The sequence below is a fragment of the Dama dama genome, chromosome 32 (genome assembly GCF_033118175.1).
Source record: "Dama dama isolate Ldn47 chromosome 32, ASM3311817v1, whole genome shotgun sequence".
In the NCBI taxonomy this organism is placed as follows: Eukaryota; Metazoa; Chordata; class Mammalia; order Artiodactyla; family Cervidae; genus Dama; species Dama dama.
The window spans coordinates 40549548-40572425 of NC_083712.1; the positions used below are offsets into that span (position 1 = coordinate 40549548).

Below are 22878 nucleotides of genomic sequence, written 5' to 3' on the forward strand. Positions count from 1 at the left end.
TGATATCCCTGGTTTCTTCTTAGTTCTGAAATTTTAATGTCTTTTATTTCATATTGCATTCTATTTTGTATCCAAATTTTCCATAATTAGTCCAATTACCTTGCTTCAGTACATGAGAAACTATTAATAGGAAGTACTAATAGTAGTAGTAGGAGCAATATTTATTGATATTCATCAATCACTTACATTTCCCACATACTATGCTAAGTAATTTCCAATTACAAATTTATTGAAACTTTAAAGTACCTATGTGAATTGGATATTATTTTTATTACTGGATTTTTACAGATGAGAAGATTTAAATATAAAAAGATGATATGCTGCTGCTGCTAAGACGCTTCAGTCATGTTCAACTCTATGCGACCCTATAGACAGCAGCCCAGCAGGCTCCCCCATCCCTGGGATTCTCCAGGCAAGAATACTGGAGTGAGTTGCCATTTCCTTCTCCAATGCATGAAGGTGAAAAGAGAAAGTGAAGTCGCTCAGTCGTGCCCCACTCGGAGCGACCCCATGGACTGCAGCCTACCAGGCTCCTCCGTCCATGGGATTTTCCAGGACGAGTACTGGAGTAGGGTGCCATTGCCTTATTACTCAGCCAAATACTTGTGGCTACAGTCTAACTGACTAGAACTTCAAGCTATGGCAGTCTGAACTGTATGTTACCTTTGTCTCTGTCAACCCCTCTCTTATTGCTGACTCTTCAAGTCAAGTTGGGGGTTTCAAGTGCAGGGCTATTTGTCTTTGCCATAACATGTCAATCCATTTGGGTTTTCCCACTGCCATAGAAGAGGGTTCATGGAAACCTTTAAAGTTATTTTATGTGACAATGCTCTGTTTCAGTTTTGAAAATGGTCTTCAATTGTGTCAGTGTTGTACTGCAACAGGCGGATGGCATAGGGTTGGGAGTCACATTTCAGTTCTATTAAAAAGGCAATTTTCATTTCTATATAAAACTATATTTTATCATTTTTATGACATTCTGAAAGGGTAATTTTAAACATCTGCATTATACCAATATTTTTGACAAAATAAAGAAAATCAACAATGAGATGGAGATCATCAAAAATTAAATTCACATTTCATATTACAATTTTGTTTTGCTTCTCTAAACAGCATATCCAATTTTGAAATGAATATGTGGACAGAGTTTCATTTTATTAACTACTGATGGCAAGATGTAAAGTTGTGCAAGCATTTTTAAGGAGAAAGAATATATATATATAAAAATTTTGGAAATATGCCTATTTCTAGATAAAAGCATTTTTAAGGAAAGTGTGAATATTCAAAAATCTGGTATATTCATGCAGTATTTCTTGATTGAAGTTAAAAATATAAATATGCAAAATATAACATAATGTTGTACAGCATAAGTTTTAAATTTATATATTTATATATAATATTATTGTATATGAAAAACAATATATCAAAATGATTGTCCTGGATTTCACAATAGCCTTTTGCCTAGAGAATAGTATTATGGTCAATTCTTATTATCCTTTTGCTTATATTTAAATTTTTAATAATATTAACTAACATTAATTTAAAATAATAATAAATGCAATGTAACAAAGATGTTTACTCCTTGGAAGGAAAGTTATGACCAACCTAGATAGCCCATTAAAAAGCAGAGACATTACTTTACCAGCAAAGGTCCGTCTAGTCAAGGCTATGGTTTTTCCAGTGGTCATGTATGGATGTGAGAGTTGGACTGTGAAGAAAGCTGAGCGCCGAAAAATTGATGCTTTTGAACTGTGGTGTTGGAGAAGACTCTTGAGAGTCCCTTGGACTGCAAGGAGATCCAACCAGTCCGTCCTAAAGGAGATCAGTCCTGGTTGTTCATTGGAAGGACTGATGCTGAAGCTGAAACTCCAATACTTTGGCCACCTGATGTGAAGAGTTGACTCATTGGAAAAGACCCTGATGCTGGAAGGGATTGGGGGCAGGAGGCAAAGGGGACGACAGAGGATGAGATGGCTGGATGGTATCACTGACTCGATGGACATGAGTTTGAGTAAACTCCGGGAGATGGTGATGGACAGGGAGGCCTGGCGTGCTGCGATTCATGAGGTTGCAAACAGTCGGACACGACTGAGCGACTAAACTGAACTGAACTGAACTTAATGATAAGTGAAAACTTATATTATCCTCTTAATAGCACAAACGAAATTTCAAAGAAAAATACATGATTAGATAATTTTTTTAAAATATTCCTTTATAAATCATCTTTATAACTAGATACCGTAAAAGAATTAGAACCAATGCCTCAAAGTTCTAAGAACACTATGTCTAGACAGTGAGATATGAGACAATTTTTGCCTCGTTTTTACTTTTGCATTTTCTATCAAAATTAACTTTTATTTTTAAGAAGTTAATAAAGTAACTAAATGGCAAAACAGATGACACTTACAATCAGCAAATTTGAGTACCATTATAATATTAGGATGGAAATTCAGTAACAGTGGAACTGTGCTACCCTAGAACTGCAATGACTCCTAAATGCAATAATAGAAGCAGGTAGAAAACTGGATTTACATGATAATCAAGCAAGATGGGACTATTCCTACATATTAAATGACAAAGGTCATTATCAAATTTCTACTTAATATTTTCATTTAATATTTGAGTATATTTGCATAAAAGTACTTAAAAGACATATCTGCATAAAATACTTAAAATTAGGTATACGTGAGAATTTTAAATTATATATTTACAGCTATTAAATTTTTAAATATTATATGACTAAACAAAATATATTTAAAATAAATACCTTATAAGAGAAGGTTTTATTATAACCAGTATCACTTTAAATTTGTTTTCCAAATGTACCAGATATCAATGTGAGTATGTTTATCATAATTTGCATACTTGAGCTACTTACATTTGATTTCACAAGAATTTTGTAGGATTGATCTGCAAATTGAGTGGTAGAATTATTTTCTGTTATGGGAGAAAAATCACTTTTTTTATCCCTTATCAGATAAATCACATGCTCAAATGTAGTTGAAGATTCCAGTGGTTCAATTCCATAACTGACATTTTCAAACTGCAATAATCCCCTGAATATTGAAACACATAAAAAGAAATTTAAAATATGGATTTCTCAATAATAAACATAAATAAATACTAAAAGAAAACATTAAGTAGAAATCTGATAATGATTTTGTCATCTAATATCTAATGATAGCCCCGTCTTACTTCCATTAACATGTAAACCCAATTATCTAACTTCTTCTATCTCTTATAGCATTTAAGAGTCATTGCAGTTCTAGAGTGGATCAGTAATAGGGCTATTTCTCATTCTGATGACAGCTTTTTCTGAATGAATTTTATAATTGCAATCCTGGGAGAGACACAAAGAGTATAGCGGAAAAGATAAGACAAGCAGGCACAGAAAGTAGATGAGAAGAAATACAATGCAAGTGTCTATTTTCTTTGTCTTCCATCTACCCTTCAAGAAGTTACTAAAAGTTAAAGTGTACACTAGATATCAACTATGTACATCTCTGGAATATGTCATTACCTGAGTCCAGAGCAGGTACTAAGTGTCACAACTGAATTTGGAATCTCTGTGGCATATCCTTGATAAAAGCAATAGCCCTGCACAGGAGTAATATAAAGACACATCAGTAATGATTAGCAAACAAAGCGTTTGGTTTTATTGATAACCCTCATCCTAGACATCATCAAACATCAGATTTAAGCATTCCATTATACAATTCAACAGACATTTCATTTCCTCTTTAGCTTTCTACAGTATTTTCCCCTTGACACTCTTCTGTCTATAATCACAACTCCTATTCTCTCCCAAAGGATTTTTGCTGTAAATCTGAACTTTTCATAAATAACGTTCTGATCTATATCTTGCCATTCTCAGTCCACATTTTGAATATATAGCCTAAAAATGCTACCTCAAGGTAATCACCAGCATTAATTTGACTTCCACTGTGAGCATTTCATTTGTTTTATTCTAAGTAAGACCAAAATATCTTAACTGACCTTTCTTCACTAATTTCTACTATCTCACCATGTTGATCATCCTTACTTGAAAGTCTCTTCTCAATGGACATTCAAAACATTACTCTTCCTACATTCTCCACTGATATAGTATTTTACTGAAGTTCCTTCTCTTCCCTAAGAAGTGTACTGATATCTAGAATCAACCTTGTTCCTCAGTTAATCCTGGACTATGAACACACTATTATCATCACATTCTCATGTACGAATGTGTTTCTGTGGCATAAGTGTCCATACATACAAATCCATCAGTAAGCATTCACTCATCTCAATACTCGGCTTAACTCCTATCTCCAACCAACTGATCGAGGCAGAGCATACACGACTCCACAGTCAGACAACAGTGGCAGCCACTTCTGCTCACAGTGCCAGCAAACTATGCCACAAGCCTTCACAAAGATGTAGAATGCAAACCAGCTCCCAACACTTTACCCAGCAGAAGACAGCATCTCAGTTTATGCATCTCCTGGCCTTGCATGCCCAATATGAGAAAATGATCCTCGTGAGATGATTCTCAACACTCCAAACTCAAAGCAGCCACAGTGGCCTAGATTAAAAACTTTCCTCTCTCAGGGGCACTAGCAGAGATGAGAAGCATATTGATAGCCAGTGACTGGCATACAGCTAGAGGAAATGTTCTTCATTATATGGTTCCCTCATCAACCAATATCACCAAGCAACAGAGGGTGGCCCAGGAATGAAAATTTCCTGCCATGGGCTGCCCTGGCAGAGATCCTGTGAGCTCCAGATGAGCCAGGAAGAACGAAGGACAACAAAATAATATCAAAAGTCCCAAGAAAGCTAAAAGGTTACTGGAGCAGCAATCACACTAAATTTGAACTTAAACTGGGAGTTTGCCTCAACAATAGACGATTTCAATGACAAAGATACAATCTAAAACTATATACTATATCAAGAACCAAGAATATCACAACAAAATGGGAGAAGACACCAGATGCTGCAATATTGAGATTAGCCACATGCTGGAATGATCCAATGGATTTTAAAGCAGCTGTGAAAATACTCATTCAATGAACATTTTAAAATCATCCTGAAACAACTGAAAGAATAAGAAAATTTCAGAAATGAAATAGAAGCTATTAAAAATAACAACTAAGAAATTAGAAACAATAATATAATAATAAAAACAAACAAAGAAAACAACCCAAACTGGGTAGGCACAAATGTAGAGTGCAGATGACAAAGGACGGAATCAATGAACTTGAGACAGATGAGTAAAATTTACTCAATATATAAGTCACAGGAAAATTAACTAAGAAAATGAATAGAGTTTCAAGAACACATGGAACACTACCAAAAGTTTTAAGATATATGTCAGAATCCACTAAGGAGAACCAGAAAGAATGCAGAGTAGAAAAAACATTCAAAGAAATAAAGGCTTAATACTGGTCAAAAGATGGTGGTTTAGAAATCCCTGGATCTGCCATCCTCCATCAAATACACCAAGTAAGTAGCAATTAATGCACCAATTCCATCTGTGAGAGACCATGAAATAACTGACTGACTCGTGCACATCTTTCAGTGAATGCAACATCAGATGCATCAAAGCCAGTAGGGAGACTTGGGATGACTGCTCAGCAGAGACTCTGCCCCAGAGTGCTACCTTTAGATTAGATAAGAGATAATCTAGCTTCCAGATTGACCCAGGGCAGCAGAGGGTGTTGTTCAAGCAAGCAGTGCCCCAGTGTTTCCGAGGAGAATACCCAAGGAGCAGTATCGACAAACCTGGGCAGTCTAGTCACCCAAAACACAATGGAGATGGTGGTTTGGGTTACTTGACACCATTGCCTCCCTTCCCTGCTTGTCCACACTCATCACAGAGTGAGAAGAAGAAAAATCCCACCTCTCTGCCTCCACTGCAGGAGACAATAGTTGACTGATTGAATGCAGTGCTCCCACTTCAACAATATTGACCCAAGAACCAGCATTTGTCTCTCCAATCTTGCAGCACTGATGCCTCAGTACAGCCTGAGGGAGAACAGGGGCACTAACTTGGGATAACAGAGAACAGTGATCATCCCTTCTGACCAGCAGAGACAGAGTAAAAAACCCCACAGAGGTCTGCTTCTACCTGAAGAGAGATACAGCTGGTAGAGGACCCCCACGTCACTGGCTGGGCTGATTTGTGGGGGTGTCCTTCTGTACATGGCCACTCATGAAGACTCTGTGAGGGGACTGCTTTGTCTAATGAGCAGACACCAAAGTAGAGTGTTAAGTAAAATGAGGAATAAAGAAATGATATTTCAAACAAAGGAAGAAGATACAGGCTGAAATTGACACTAGTGAAATAAAATTAATGTACCTAATAAAAATTTCAAAATAAAGATGTTTCCATAAAGATGCTCACTGAGGTTAGGAGAACAATGCATGAAGCAAGTGAGTGTTTGAAAAAAAAACAGATAAAATATTAAAAGTATCCAACAGAAATCATGGAGCTGTAGAATAATTGCTGCTGTTGTTTAGCTGCCGAGTCGTATCCAACTCTTTTGCCACCCCAAGGACTGTAGCCCACCTGAATCTTCTGCCTGTGTGACTTTCTAGATGAGAATCCTGGAGTGGATTGCTATTTCCTTCTGCAGGGGATTTTCTTAGCTCATAGATTGAACCTGTCTCCTGCATTGGCAGGCAGGTTCTTTACCGCTAAGCCACCAGGGAAGCTGGTGGCTGAAACTGAACTGAAAAAATTCACCAGAAGTCTTCAACAGCAGATTATATCAGACAGAAGAGAGACTCAATTCAACTCCAACAGATCAAAGGAGCAAAGGAAGACAGTAAAAACTGATCAAATCTTACAAGAGTTATGGGATAGTAATTAAAGTTTCCACTTTGGAAACTAGAAAAAAGAAAAGCAAATTAAATCCAAAGTAAGCAACAGAAAAGAAATATTTAAAATTGATAAGCCTCTTGCCAGGCATGATAAGAGAGATGATACTAATTACTGATATCAGTATTATAAAAGAAATATCTTAAATATAGCCTCATGTACACTAAAAGAATAATAAAGGAATGAATAAACAACTCTATTCCACCAATTTGAAATCCTGGATAAAATGGTCCCACTATTTGAAACACACCATTTCTCAAACCTCATGAAAGAGGAAATAGACAATCTGAATACATCTGATTCTATTAAATAAGTTGAATAAAATTGATCACCTGCCAAATCACAAAGCAGCAGGCAGGCCCAGATGTTGTCACAGTTGAATTCTGCCAAACACTTGAGTAAACCATATCAAATCTCTACACATTCCTTCAAAATATAGAAACAGAACAAATACTTCAAACTCATGCTATGTGGACAATATTATACTAAAACAAAAACAACCAATGACACTTAAAAAAAGAACATATTAAAATCTCTCATGAGCATATATGCAAAAATTCTCAACAACATATTAGGAAATAAAAGTCAACAATAAATTCAAAAATTGTAAACCAAAGCCAAGTGGGCTTTATCCCAGATATGCAAAGGAGGTTCCACATTCAAAATTCGTTTGCAGATGATATTATCCTCTACATAGAAAACCCTAAAGTCTCTACCAGAAAATTATTAGTGCTAATCAATAGTAATCAATAGTAAAGTTGCAGGATACAAAAGTAACACACAGAAATCCCTTGAATTCCTATACACTAACAATGAGAAAAGAGAAAGAGAAATTAAGGAAACAATACCATTCACCATTGCAACAAAAAGAATAAAATACTTAGGAGTATATCTACCTAAAGAAACAAAAGACCTACACATAGAAAACTATAAAACACTGATGAAAGAAATCAAAGAGGACACAAATAGATGGAGAAATATACCATGTTCGTGGATTGGAAGCATCAATATTGTGAAAATGAGTATACTACACAAAGCAATCTATAGATTCAATGCAATCCCTATCAAGCTACCAACGGTATTCTTCACAGAACTAGAACAATTAATTTCAAAATTTGTATGGAAATACAAAAAACCTCGAATAGCCAAAGCAATCCTGAGAAAGAAGAATGGCACTGGAGGAATCAACCTGCTTGACTTCAGGCTCTATTACAAAGCCACAGTCATCCAGAGAGCATGGTACTGGCAGAAACACAGAAATATAGATCAATGGAACAAAATAGAAACCCCAGAGATAAATCCACATAATTACGGACACCTTATTTTCGACAAAGGAGTCAAGAATATACAAGGGAAAAAAGACGACCTCTTTAACAAGTGGTGCTGGGAAAACTGGTCGACCACTTGTAAAAGAATGAAACTGGAACACTTTCTAACACCATACACAAAAATAAACTCAAAATGGATTAAAGATCTAAATCTAAGACCAGAAACTATAAAACTCCTAGAGGAGAACATAGACAAAACATTCTCCTACATAAATCACAGCAAGATCCTCTATGACCCACCTCCCAGAATACTTGAAATAAAAGCAAAAATAAAAAATGAGACCTAATGAAACTTAAAAGCTTTTGTACAACAAAGGAAAGTATAAGCAAGGTGAAAAGACAGCCTTCAGAATGGGAGAAAATAATAGCAAATGAAGAAACAGACAAAGGATTAATCTCAAAAATATACAAGCAGCGCCTGCAGCTCAATTCCCGAAAAATAAATGACCCAATCAAAAAATGAGCCAAAGGTCTAAACAGACATTTCTCCAAAAAAGGCATACAAATGGCTAACAAGCATATGAAAAGATGCTCAACATCACTCATTATCAGAGAAATGCAAATCAAAACCTCAATGAGGTACCATTACATGCTAGTCAGAATGGCCGCTATCCAAAAGTCTACAAGCAATAAATGCTGGAGAGGGTGTGGAGAAAAGGGAACCCTCTTACACTGTTGATGGGAATGCAAAGTAATACAGCCACTATGGAGAACAGTGTGGAGTTTCCTTAAAAAACTGGAAATAGAACTGCCATATGACCCAGCAATCCCACTCCTGGGCATACACACCGAGGAAAACAGAACTGAAAGAGACACGTGTACCTCAATGTTCATCACAGCAGTGTTTATAATATCCAGGACATGGAAGCAACCTAGATGTCCATCAGGAGAGGAATGGATAAGAAAGCTGTGGTACATATAGACAATGGAATATTACGCAGCCATTAAAAAGAATTCATTTGAATCAGTTCTAATGAGATGGATGAAACTGAAGCCTATTATACAGAGTGAAGTTAGCCAGAAAGAGAAACACCAATACAGTATACTAATGCATATGTATGGAATTTAGAAATATGGTAAAAATAACCCTATATGCAAAACAGAAAAAGACACACAGATGTATAGAACAGACTTTTGGACACTCTGAGAGAAGGACAGGGTGGGATTTTTAGAGAGAACAGCATCGAAACATGTATATTATCAAGTGTGAAACAGATCACCAGTCCAGGCTGGATGCACGAGAGAAGTTCTCGGGGCTGGTGCACTGGGATGACCCAGAGGGATGGGATGGGGAGGAAGGTGGGAGGGGGGGTTCAGGATGGGAAACACATGTAAATCCATGGCTGATTCATGTCAATGTATGGCAAAAACCACTACAATATTGTAAAGTAATTAGCCTCCAACTAATAAAAATAAATGAAAAAAAAATATCCAAGTAATAAAAGCAATACCTACATAGGTTAAAGAAGAAATATATTAGTAAATTGAGCAATGTTACAGAGTATAAAGTTAACATAGAAAATCATTTGTGTATCTACAAACTAACAAACTGTCAGAGAGAGAAATTAACAAAACAATTCCACTTACAATAGCATCCAAAAGAATAAAATATTTTTGATTAAATTAAACCATGTAAGAGGAAGACCTGTAATCTAAACCTATAGTACACTGATGAAAGAAATTATGATACAATGGAAAGAGACCCAGTGGTCATGCATTGGAGGAATTCATATGGTTATAATGCCTATACCACCTGAAGCAATCTACAAATTCAATGTGATTCCTATACAATATCTAATGGCATTATTTCTAGAACCAGAAAAAATGATCCAGAAATTCTTATGTAGCCACAAAAAAAAAAAAAAAAAAAGAATAGGCAAATAACCTTGATAAGGCTGAGGTATCACATTTCCTGATTCAAATGACATTAAGCCTTCTCCTCTTTCCTTCAATCTTTTCCAGATGAACGGTCGCCTATTAAGTTTTGTCCTCAACATATTAGAAGAAGAAGAGCAAAATAAACCTGAAGCAAGGTATCAGGGAGAAAAGAAATACAGCAAAACGCTGTGACATTGAAAATAAGATAACAGTGAAGAAAATCAAAGCAAGAAACAGTAGGTTCTTTGATATGTGCAATAAATTGAAAAATCTCTAGTAAGACTGACAGTTAAGAAAAGAGGAGTCACATATCATCAAAGTCTGAAATGAACCAGCTCATCACTAAAGCTCCCGTAAGTCATTAAAAGAATAATAAAGACTATTACAAAATGTCAAGCAGAAATGCAACTGAGATGAAACAGACCAATTACTTAAAAAACTACAAGCCACAAAAGCAATAAAAAAAAAACAAACAGATAAATAAAATAGCCTGTGACTATTAAATAAATTGAATTGCTAATTTAATAGCTCCCAACACACACACATGCAAAATCCCAAAGCCCAGGGATTTCACCGTAGAATTTTACCAAGTATCTTAATTAACAAGTATTTTATACAATGTCCTCCTGAAAAACAAAAGAGAATGCATTCCTTTTTGATGTGTTTAATGAGGCCAGTATTACTCTAATCTAAAAATTAGACAAAGTCACTACAAGAAAGAAAATCATAGACCAAAGTTTTTCATGAAATTTGATCCCCAAAATTCTCAAGAAATTGTTAGCAAATCAAATGCAGGCATGAATAAAAAATTCATACAACAAGACCAAGTTTAGATTTTTCTAGGTATGAAAGATATTTTCTAGGTACTGCACCAAGATTTGAAAATCAGTCAAAGCAATACACTATCTCAACATCATATGATCATATCAACTAATACAGAAAAGACATCTTATACAATTAATTACATTCCCCATCATGGGGCAGAAAAACAAACAGATTCTTACCAATCTAGGAACAATGAATTCCCTTAACTTTGTATCGACCATATTAAAAAAAAAACAAAAACAATAAAAGCTATATCTAACATTATCCTTAGTGGTGGATGACTGAATATGCTATCCCTACATTTCAGAAAATCCAAACTCGTAAGATGTCTGATTTGATTCAACTCTTGAACCATAGTTAAGACATTATTCCTAGTCAGAGGACCAAGTTCAATGTGAGACTCACCCTCTGTGCTTCCTTTCTGTCAGAGGAAGAATCCCTGATTTGTCTTTTAATTGTCAAATGTCTCAAACCAAGTGTCTCATGAATTCTGTCCTACTTCCTACTTGCAGATGGTGAGAAATAGAAATGTTGTACCAGTTACCATATTTTAAATATCATTCTCTCTGAATTGTAGCACAGCAACAGAATTTGAACAAACACTTGCATTCATATCTTCTCCATCATCTATTCTGGCAAAATACATATCTTAGACTAATTAGTTAGAAGCTAACTTCTGCATATTCTTTTAAACATTTTTTGACTCTTATCTGCATTGGGGGATATAATTCAAATTCCTGTGGTTTTCATGTAAACATATTAGGATTTAGTACTCAATATGCTATTGTAGCTTTATTTTTCTGTGCTCTTTCTGTCAAGTGGTTTCCACTGTTCCCTCCACTGCCCAGTTCCTATGACACTTTCATGAAAACTTTGCCCTGTATTGAGAGGCTTCTGAGTTCCTTTTCCCACTTCTTTCTCCTCTCAAATTCCTACAACTACTTCCACAGAATGTAAATGACCTTTTCAATTAAGTGATTCCTGAGTTTCAAATTCTAAAATGCTCATTCTATTCAACATGTTTTCATAGCAACAGCCACATTATGTTTGGGTTAGTGATCAATCTGCTTGCCCAACAATCTGGCTGAGCATAAGGGAGGCTCATTCTTCCCACCAAAAATGCCTTTACCACAAAAGCACAAAAATCTGCAAAACATAAAGTAAAACTTACCTTTATAAATGAAGAATCTGGATATAACATCCCCGACTTGTTGTGTGAATACACCAGGAAATTAGAGTCTAAAAATGACCTAATGCAACCAAAATAATAAACTTTGTTTGAATAACATGAATAAAAGTAACTTCCAGAGTTATGAAATTTAAGAAAACTGTACTTTCCACTTTATAAGCTTAAATATGCACAAATTAAATGGGTTCCTTGGACTGCAAGAAGATCAAACCAGTCAATCCTAAAGGAAATCAGTCCTGAATAGTCACTGGAAGGACTGATGCTGAAGCTGAAGCTCCAATGCTTTGGCCACCTGATGCAAAGAATGGATTCATTGGAGAAGACCCTGATGCTGGGAAAGATCGAAGGCAGGAGGAGAAGGGAGTGACAGAGGATAAGATGGTTGGATGGCATGAGTTTCAGTAAGCTCTGGGAGTTGATGATGGACAGGGAGGCCTGGCATGCTGCAGTGCTTGGAGTCGCAAAGAGTCAGACAAGACTGAGGGACTGAACTGAACTGAAGTGGGTTCATCTCTCCATTGTCTAACTTTCTTTCTGATAGTATATTATGTATATGAGAGAAAACAAGGACCAGAATAACCAGATACAGGTGTGGACACTGTAATGACACAGATTGATGTCTGATAAAATCCAGGACTTCCAATATCCAAAGCAAAGTTTTTATAGATTCAACCATCTGTACATCTCAAGGCACAAATGCTTTGGTTAATAAGAATAAGCAGCCATGGGTTGATAAATAACAAAAAATTCATGCTTATATCATTAATTTTTTTCATAACTTATCCTAGGCTAAAACACAACCTCCAAATTCCCAGTGCTTTAAAATGAAAACAAATGTTGTTTACAAGGTTACTGCAGATTCAACACCACAATGCCTTCCTTCTGGAACCTAGGAAAAGACATGGTCCTTTTATGGAAACTGCTTCTCTTGAAGCAGTAGGAGAAAAATTGTAGAACCGCACAATACATCTCAAAGTCTTTGTTTAGAAGAAGGATTCTACTCTTTGGCTCAAATATCATACGTTATTTTTATACATAAGTGTGATATAAATGGAGTATGGAGCTATACTCTTCTTATAAGGTGGATGTTGATTATCTTGGAACAATCTAACATACTTATGGTAGGGATGAGATAGGGTGGGACCTGAACTCTACTGGAGTGCTTGACCTGGGCAAATGTCTCCTTGAGTAACAAGTGATAAAGGAACTATAAGGGACTAAAAATAACTGCCTGCATGAGCAGTCTGTGTAAGTATGAACAAATAAGACACAAAAAGGCCACAAAGTGACTACCAAGGGAACCTGCAGACTGTTGCAGAGAAGCCAGTTCTGGCTCCATGTTGGAACTGTTTCTTTGATTTGCTTTTCATTGCTTTTGTTACTATAATCAAATGGCCTGCCTCAGAGAATCGAGTCCTTCTGCCTGACTGTAAACTGAAGTCCCTTTGTTCAGAACCACGTGATGTAGATGGCAGGAAGGAAGAAATTAACACATCCTCTGCCTGAGACATGGCATTATAGGGTTCGATCCTTGGGTTGGGAAGAACCCCTGGAGGAGGGAATGGCAACCCACTCCAGTATTCTTGCCTGGAGAATCCATGGACAGAGGAGCTTGCTGGGTTACAGCCTATGGGATTGCAAAGAGTCGGACATGACTGAGCAACTAAGCACATAAGCGAAATACAAGTGAGCACTGAAAGAAAAACCATGTCCAACAAAAGGAAATTGAAAAGCAAATCAAAGGCAAAAGTCAAAAGCTAGCTTCTAATGAAGCAGCACTGATGAACAAGAACAATCTTAAGTTCAGAAAAAATTAATAAGCTTTCCAAGGAGACCATTTGGAGAGGGAAAAAAAAAAGACACTATGAAACTAAAATACATGACATGTGAGTGCTGTGTCCCTTCAGTTGTGTTCAACTCTTTGTGACTGTATGGACTATAGCCCACCAGTCTCCTTTGTCCATGAGATTTTGAAAGCAACATTACTTGAGTGTGCTGCCAAACCTTCCTCCAGGGAACAGTCCTGACTCAGGAATCAAATCCACATCTCTTCTGTCTCCTGCATTGGCAGACATTTAATATTAAGGAATCAAATATATGTATCTAAGAAAATTTGCTTACTGTAAACATAATTAAAGGTCTAGCTAATAAAAAGGAAAAATGCTGGCAGAATGTACATCAAAATTAAAGATTTGATCATAGTTATAGAATATGATATATAACACAGAGAAATAAGATGCAGGGTGAAAGCATATATTTCCCATGTAAGAAAATAAGGTATATGGACTGAAAATTAAAAAGAAAACATTAAGGGACTTTGGATATTTCAGGGAGTATTAACGTAATATACAAACATATATACAGAAACTCACACTCACCCATACAATGAAAACATACTGAAAAACTTAAAATAGACTGTATCAAATTACAAAAATTTATAGAAAAGAAATATGACTCACAAATTCTACACATTGCCAAAATGTTATTCAATTATGAGAAGAAAAAGACATCCACAGATATTCGATTAGGGAAGCATGCTATTTGCATGTTCCTTCTTAAGAAAATAATCTAACTAATCCACCTAGAAAATATTCTAACCAAATAATGCCTGAGTCAGCAGAAACCTGCAGTGAAGAAAAAATGCTTCAAAAAAGTAGGGAAGGAGTATATCTACCTAAAGAATCAAAAGACCTAATACATAGAAAACTATAAAACACTGATGAAAGAAATCAAAGAGGACACAAATAGATGGAGAAATATATCATGTTCATGGATTGGAAGCATCAATATTGTGAAAATGATTATACTACACAAAGCAATCTATAGATTCAATGCAATCCCTATCAAGCTACCAATGGTATTCTTCACAGAACTAGAACAAATAACTTCACAATTTATATGGAAATACAAAAAACCTCGAATAGCCAAAGCAATCCTGAGAAAGAAGAATGGCACTGGAGGAATCAACCTGCCTGACTTCAGGCTCTACTACAAAGCTACAGTCATCAAGACAGTATGGTACTGACACAAAGACAGAAATATAGATCAATGGAACAAAATAGAAAGCCCAGAGATAAATCCACGTACCTATGGACATCTTATCTTTGACAAAGGAGGCAAGAATATACAAGGGAAAAAAGACAATCTCTTTAACAAGTGGTGCTGGGAAAACTGGTCGACCACTTGTAAAAGAATGAAACTAGAACACTTTCTAACACCATACACAAAAATAAACTCAAAATGGATTAGAGATCTAAATGTAAGACCAGAAGCTATAAAACTCCTAGAGGAGAACATAGGCAAAACATTCTCTGACATAAATCACAGCAAGATCCTCTATGACGCATCTCCCAGAATATTTGAAATAAAAGCAAAACTAAACAAATGGGACCTAATGAAACTTAAAAGCTTTTGTACAATAAAGGAAACTATAAGCAAGGTGAAAAGACAGCCTTCAGAATGGGAGAAAATAATAGCAAATGAAGAAACAGACAAAGGATTAATCTCAAAAATATACAAAGCAACTCCTGCAGCTCAATTCCAGAAAAATAAATGACCCAATCAAAAAATGGGCCAAAGATCTAAACAGACATTTCTCCAAAGAAGACATACTGATGGCTAACAAACACATGAAAAGATGCTCAACATCACTCATTATCAGAGAAGTGCAAATCAAAACCACAATGAGGTACCATTACATGCCAGTCAGAATGGCTGCTATCCAAAAGTCTACAAGCATTAAATGCTGGAGAGGGTGTGGAGAAAAGGGAACCCTCTTACACTGTTGATGGGAATGCAAACTAGTACAGCCACTATGGAGAACAGTGTGGAGATTCCTTAAAAAACTGGAAATAGAACTGCCATACGACCCAGCAATCCCACTCCTGGGCATACACACCGAGGAAACCAGATCTGAAAGAGACTCGTGCACCCCAATGTTCATCGCAGGACAAGGAAGCAACCTAGATGCTCATCAGCAGACAAATGGATAAGGAAGCTGTGGTACATATACACTATGGAATATTACTCAGCCATTAAAAAATTCATTTGAATCAGTTCTGATGAGATGGATGAAATTGGAGCCCATTATACAGAGTGAAGTAAGCCGAAAAGATTAACACCAATACAGTATACTAATGCATATATATGGAATTTAGAAAGATGGTAATGATAACCTTATATGCAAAACAGAAAAAGAGACAGAGATGTACAGAACAGACTTTTAGACTCTGTGGGAGAAGGTGAGGGTGGGATGTTCAGAGAGAACAGGATTGAAACAAGTATACTATCAAGGGTGAAACAGATTATCAGCTCAGGTTGGAAGCATGAGACAAGTGCTCAGGGCTGGTGCACTAGGAAGACCCAGAGGGATGGGATGGAGAGGGAGGCGGGAGGGGGGATCTGGATGTGGAACACATGTAAATCCATGGCTGATTCATGTCAATGTATGGCAAAAACCACTACAATAAAAAAGAAAAGTAGGAAAATGCAGATAGAGTTGATAAAGAAACTGAAAGCAGTGGCTTTACATCTCAAATGGAAAGAGAATTTTTAAAAATATAGGATGTTATTGTATCACTTTAGGATCTGGAGACACAAGAGAAGAACATGAGAACCTATAAGAAAAAATATGAATATAAGTATAATTTGAAAATTCTTTTTTATAGCAATAAATCCAAAAAACATAGGAACAAAACATCAATATTCAACATGCTATTTTCACAACTACAGAAGAGAGAAAGTGGTAATAGCCACAGAAAATAAAACTTCTCACAAATTGATGATGGAGCAAAAAGTGGAAAAACAGAAAGATAAAGCCATACATAGAATATGAATAACTCAAAACTAATGAATAAAAGACAATACTTTGGCCACCTGATGCAAAGGGCTGACTCATTAGAAAAGACCCTGATGCTGGGAAAGATTGAAGGTGGAAGAAGACGATGACAGAGGATGAGATGGTTGGATGGCATCACCAACTCAATGGACATGAGTCTGGAGAAATTCCGGGAGTTGCTGATGGACAGGGAGGCCTGGTGTGCTACGGTCTATGGGATCTCAAAGAGGAGGACATGACTGAGTGACTGAACTGAATTGGACTGACTGAATGAGTAAAAACTAACTACCCTAAAATTTTAAGGGAAGCAAGTTAATGAGAACTGTGCATTTTCACTTTGAAAGACACTACATGTTATTAATAACCAGAGAACTGCATAATAAAGCAACAATAAAATAGCATTTGTTATCCACTAATTAACAAAGATGAGTAAATATATGCATGTGGTTGAGAATGTAGAAAACAAATATCCTTTAATTTACTGTCATAAAAGTTGGTTATAAAGGTTTTGGAAAAAAAAAAAAAAGAAACTGTCAGTATATAACACTTAAGAATCTTCTTACTTATAATCCAATAGCTACACTGAGGGCTGTGAATGTCCAGGGATGTCAACTAGAGAGCTTTCTTGCTGTAAATAAGGGAGGATAAATAATCTATGAGATACAGTAATTTGATGGCTGCATATGCATTATTGGTTTATAATTCACAGTGAAGAATTCTGACAAAATGTAGTACACTGGAGAAGGAAATGGCAATCTTCTCCAGTATTCTTGCCTGGAAAACCCCATATACCATATGAAAAAGGCAAAAAGATATGACACTGGAAGATGAACCCTTCAGGTCGAAGGTATCCAATATGCTACTCAGGAAGAGTGGAGGGCAATTAATAATAACTACAGTACAAAAGAAGCAGTTTGGCCAAAGCAGGAACAGAGTTAAGTTGTGGATGTGTCTGGTGGTGAAAGTCCTATACTATAAAGAACAATATTGCATAGGAACTTGGAATGTTATGTCCATGAATCAAGGTAAACTGGAAGTGGTCAAGCAAGAGATGGTAAGATTGAACATCAGCATCTTAGGAATCAGTGAACTAAAATGGATGGGAAAGGGCGTATTTAATTCAGATGACCATTATATCAATTCTTTTGGGCAAGAATCCCTTAGAAGAAATGGAGTAGCCCTCATAGTCAACAAAAGAGTTCAAAATTCAGTAATTGAGTCAATCTCAAAAATGACAGAATGATCTCAGTTTGTTTCTAAGGCAAACCATTCAACAGCACAGTAACACAAGTCTATGCCCCAATGGCTAATGTTAAAGACGGCGAAGTTGACTGATTCTATGAAGACCTAGGACACCTTCTAGAACTAAGATAAAAAAAAAAAAATGTCCTTTTCATCATAGGGGATTAGAAGGCAAAAGAAGGAAGTCAAGAGAAACCTGGAATAACAGACAAGTTTGGCCTTGAAGTACAAAATGAAAGTGGGCAAACGCTAACAGAGTCTTGTCAAGAGAACACACTGGTCATAGCAAACACTCTTTCCAAACAATCCAGCAGACCAGTCTACACATGGGCATCAACAGATGGTCAATATTGAAATCACATTGATTATGTTCTTTGTTGCCAAAGATGGAGAAGCTGTATACAGTCAGTAAAAACAAAACCTGGAGCTGACTGTGGCACAGATCACGAGCTCCTTATTGCAAAATTCAGGCTAAAGTTGAAGACAGCAATGAAAACCACTAGGCCATTCAGGTATGATCTAAATCTAATCCCTTATCATTATACAGTAGAGTTGACAAATAGATTCAAGGGATTAGACCTGGTAGAAGAGTGCCTGAAGTACTATGGATGGAAGTTTGTAACACTGTTGAGGAGGCAATGACCAAAACCATCACAAAGAAGAGGAAATGCAAGAAGGAAAAGTGGTTGTCTGAGGAGGTGCTAAAAATAGCTGGGGAAAGAAGAGAAGTGAAAGGCAAGGGAGAAAGGGAAAGATATACTCAACAGAATGCAGAGTTCCAGAGAATAGCAAGGAGAGATGAGAAAGATTTCTTGAGCAATGAAAACCAAAACAAAACAAAACAGAGAAAAATAATAGAAAGGGAAAGACTAAAGATCTCTTCAAGAAAATTGGAGATAAGAAGGGAATATTTCAAGTAAAGATGGGTCTGATAAAAGACAGAAACATTGAAGAACTAACTGAAGCAAAAGGTATTAAGAAGAGGTGGCAAGAATATGTGAAGGAACTATACCAGAAAGGTTTTAATGATGCAAAAAGACACGATGATGTAGTCACTCACCTAGAGCCAGACATGCTGGAATGTGAAATCAAGTGGGCCTTAGGGAGCACTGTTATGAACAAAGTTAATGGAGGTAATGGAATTCCAGCTTAATTATTCAAAATCCTAAGAAATGCTGCTGTTAGAGTGCTGCACTCAGTAAATCAGCAAATTTGGAAAACCCAGCAGTGGCCACAGGAGTGCAAAATGTCAGTTTTCATTCCAACCTCAAAAAAGGGCAATGCCAAAGAATGTTCAAACAACCTTACCATTGTGCTAATTTTACATGCTAGCAAGGTTTTGCTCAAAATCCTTCAAGTTAGACTTCAGAAGTACATGAACCATGTAATTCCAGATGTACAAGCTGGGTTTAGAAGAAGTAGAGGAGCCAGAGATCAAATTTCCAACATTCGATGGATCATGAAGAAAGCAAGGGACAAACAGAAAAACATCTACTTCTCCTTCATTGACTATGCTAAAGCCTTTGACTATGGATCACAACAAATTGTGGAAAATTCTCAAAGAAATGCATGTACCAGACCACCTTACCTCTCTTCTGAGTAACCTATATGTGGGTCAAGAAGCAACATTCAGAATCAGACACAGAACAACTGACTAGTGCAAATAGCGAAAGGAGTGAGAGGTTGTATATTGTCACCCTGCTTATTAAATCAATAAGCAGAGTGCATCATGTGGAATGATGGCTGGATGAAGCACAAGCTGGAATGAAGATTGTTGGAGAAATATCAACAACCTGAGATGTGCAGATGATACCACTGTAATGGCAGAAACTGAAGAGGAACTAAAGGGCCTCCTGATGAGAGTGAAAGAGGAGAGTGAAAAAGCTGGCTTAAAATTCAACATTCAAAAAACTATGATCATAGCTTCTGGTCCCCTCACTTCATAGCAAATAGATGTGGAAAAAGCAAAAGCAGTGACAGATTTTATTTTCTTGGTCTCCATAATCACTGAGGACAGTGACTGCAGCCATGAAATTAAAAGACACTTGCTTCTTCAAAGTAAAGCTATGACAAACATAGACAGTGTACTAGAGCGCAGAGATACCGCTTCACCAACAAAGGTCCGTATAGTCAAAGTCACGGTTTTTCCAGTAGTCATGTGCAGATTTGAGAATAGGCCCATAAGAAGGCTGAGTGCTGAGGAACTGATGCCTTTGAATTGTGGTTCTGGAGAAGACACTTGAGAGTCCTGTGGACTGCAAAGAAAGACTGCAAAGATCAAACCAGTTTATCCTAAAGGCAATCAAACCTGAATAATCAATGGAAGGACTGATGCTGAAGCTGAAGCTCCAATACTTTGGCCAGCTGGTGTGAAGAATCTGCTCATTGGAAAGACACTGATGCTGCGAAAGATTGAGGCAAAAGGAGATGAGGGTGATGGAAGATGAGATGGTTAGATAGCATCACTGAATCAGTGGACATGAATTTGAACAAACTCTGGGAGATAATGGAGGACAGGAGAGCCTGGCATGCTGCAGTCCATGAGGTACCAAAGAGTCATACATGACTCAGCAACATGCAGATTGCTAGAAATGCACTTGGAAAACAGTACTTGCTCAGTAAATGTCAGTTACTGTTGTTCTTGTCATTATTATTATTATTGTTATGACTATTTTTAGCATTCATCCTTCTTGATCCAGAAGTCCATTAATTTATACCATCTGTTATGTAGCAAAATCTATATGATATAAAAATACATGGATGAGGATGCTTCTTGTCAGAGTCTATAGTGACAATCCCTGGAAATAACCTCATTACCCACCAATACTATATACCATGCATTCTCACTACTAAAAATGAGTGGAAATATACATACAGAGAAAGAAAATATATGCTGCTATTAAATAAGACACTTGCAGAAGACAATATGCATTTGAACAAAGAAATCCTTTTTTAGGTAGGTTTCTGTATGTTTTATTTCAGGTAAAGATGAAATTTAGATTAGAAAGTCATGGAGTGATACACACAGGTTATTGATGTTGGTTTCCTCACAGAAGAAAGCAGAAATATGAAGACATTAAAAGTATATACTATAGCAAAATGAGGCAAACTGAGAATCTAACATCAAACAAAATGCATTAAGTCACATAATTATGTAAAATGACATGAAACAAACAAACTCAATTATGGGTAGATAACATTAGTTCATTTATAATTGTAATGTAATTAAAAGTAAGGAGTTACATAAAATGATGTTCATGTATTTCATATGCTCCAATATTTATATCATTATCATTGAATCTGAATATTAGACTTAAAATCTAATGATAATGACTCAAAAGTCTAATTTGACATGAATTAACAGGAAGACTTAACATGTTAAATAAAATACTCATGCCTTTGAATGTTTAGGCTTTAATGTAGACTCAGTTATAGGAAGCCATTAAAAACGTAAGAAACTAAAAACAACTCTATGAAAAGAAGAATGTCCACTTACTGTTTTTCAAGTGGGAGAGTGTATGTTTTCTTGGCAATTTGGATGGAATAGGTGACCTATAGCAAAGGATTCAGAGAAAAAGTAATTATTAGATATTTCAAATCTCTGAAAGTCAAAAGTCCTAATTTTAAAAAATATGTACTCTTTCATATAAACAGGGATGATATCATGTATCAAAATTATATATACTGGAGAAGGAAATGGCAACCAACTCCAGTCTTCTTGTCTGTGAAATCACATGGACACAGGAACTGGGCAGGCCACAGTCCATGGAGTCTCCAAACAGTCAGAAATGTCTAAGAGACTAAAAATAACAAAAACAAACTGTATATCTCCATTTCTACAGAGATATCCTATTACAGTTATCTTTCTTCAATCTTGGAACGTATGACAGAATAAATCATAATCCAAGTTACATAAACTCTAGGATTATAAATCTACTGCAAAAGTAAGAGCATTAGTTATTAGCATTAAAGTCTCATAAACAAATTCTCCTTAAAATGGTTACATTTATAAATGCTGAGTACACTTTGAAGAAATTTGAGTTTTTTGATCGTTCCTTACTTTACAGTTTCCAGAGAAAATAAAAGGAAAATTAAAGACTGCAAAGCAAGTTCCCTTCTAAGATAAAACTAAAATTAGACTAAAATCTGATGTTCACCTAAAGGCACCATTCTGAAAACTAAAAGACAGTTCTTCTACTGAAGGATGATATCTGGAATTCAGATTCTATTGGCCAGTTCACATTTGTGTGAGTCTCACTTCTAACAGTACATCTCTCACCAAATGTTCTGTTTTACCTTCTCCTCAGCAATCAAATTTTAAAGTTGGGAATCTGAGCTACTTCAGTTTATTTATTTTTTCATTAATTCTACCTCTTCATTTAAGGAAAATCTTTAAGAATTTAAGATTATTGTTATTTTTCTATTTTTAAATTTCCAGCCATTCTGTCACCTACTTATTTGTGGATAGGAGTATATTATGCTATTATATGAACTTCAGAGCATGATTTAAGTTTTTCTTTGCAATTTTTTCATTCTCATTCATTGTTTATTATTTAATATTGATTACAGTTTATGATCTCCCCATCAACCCATGAACCATGTAATATATTTTTAAATTTTCAAATACATTTCTCAGTCTTTTTGTTAAGTTTTAACTTCACTGTATTGTTCCCAGAAAATGAGTGCTATACTGTCCCTATATGTTTCTCATTTATTTATT

The 22878-nt window shown here is 36.0% G+C and overlaps 1 protein-coding gene across 1 annotated transcript in view; it reads right to left on the reverse strand.

Moving 5' to 3' along the window:
* Positions 1 to 22878, reverse strand: part of LOC133050544 (A disintegrin and metallopeptidase domain 3-like) — a 134041-nt gene that overhangs the window by 105379 nt on the left and 5784 nt on the right. The window contains exons 3-6 of the mRNA XM_061134787.1: positions 21655 to 21710; positions 12062 to 12140; positions 3521 to 3597; positions 2879 to 3056 (exon numbers count right to left, since the gene is read on the reverse strand). Coding sequence (XP_060990770.1) covers positions 2879 to 3056; positions 3521 to 3597; positions 12062 to 12140; positions 21655 to 21710 — 390 coding nt within the window. The remainder of the gene's footprint in view (positions 1 to 2878; positions 3057 to 3520; positions 3598 to 12061; positions 12141 to 21654; positions 21711 to 22878) is intronic.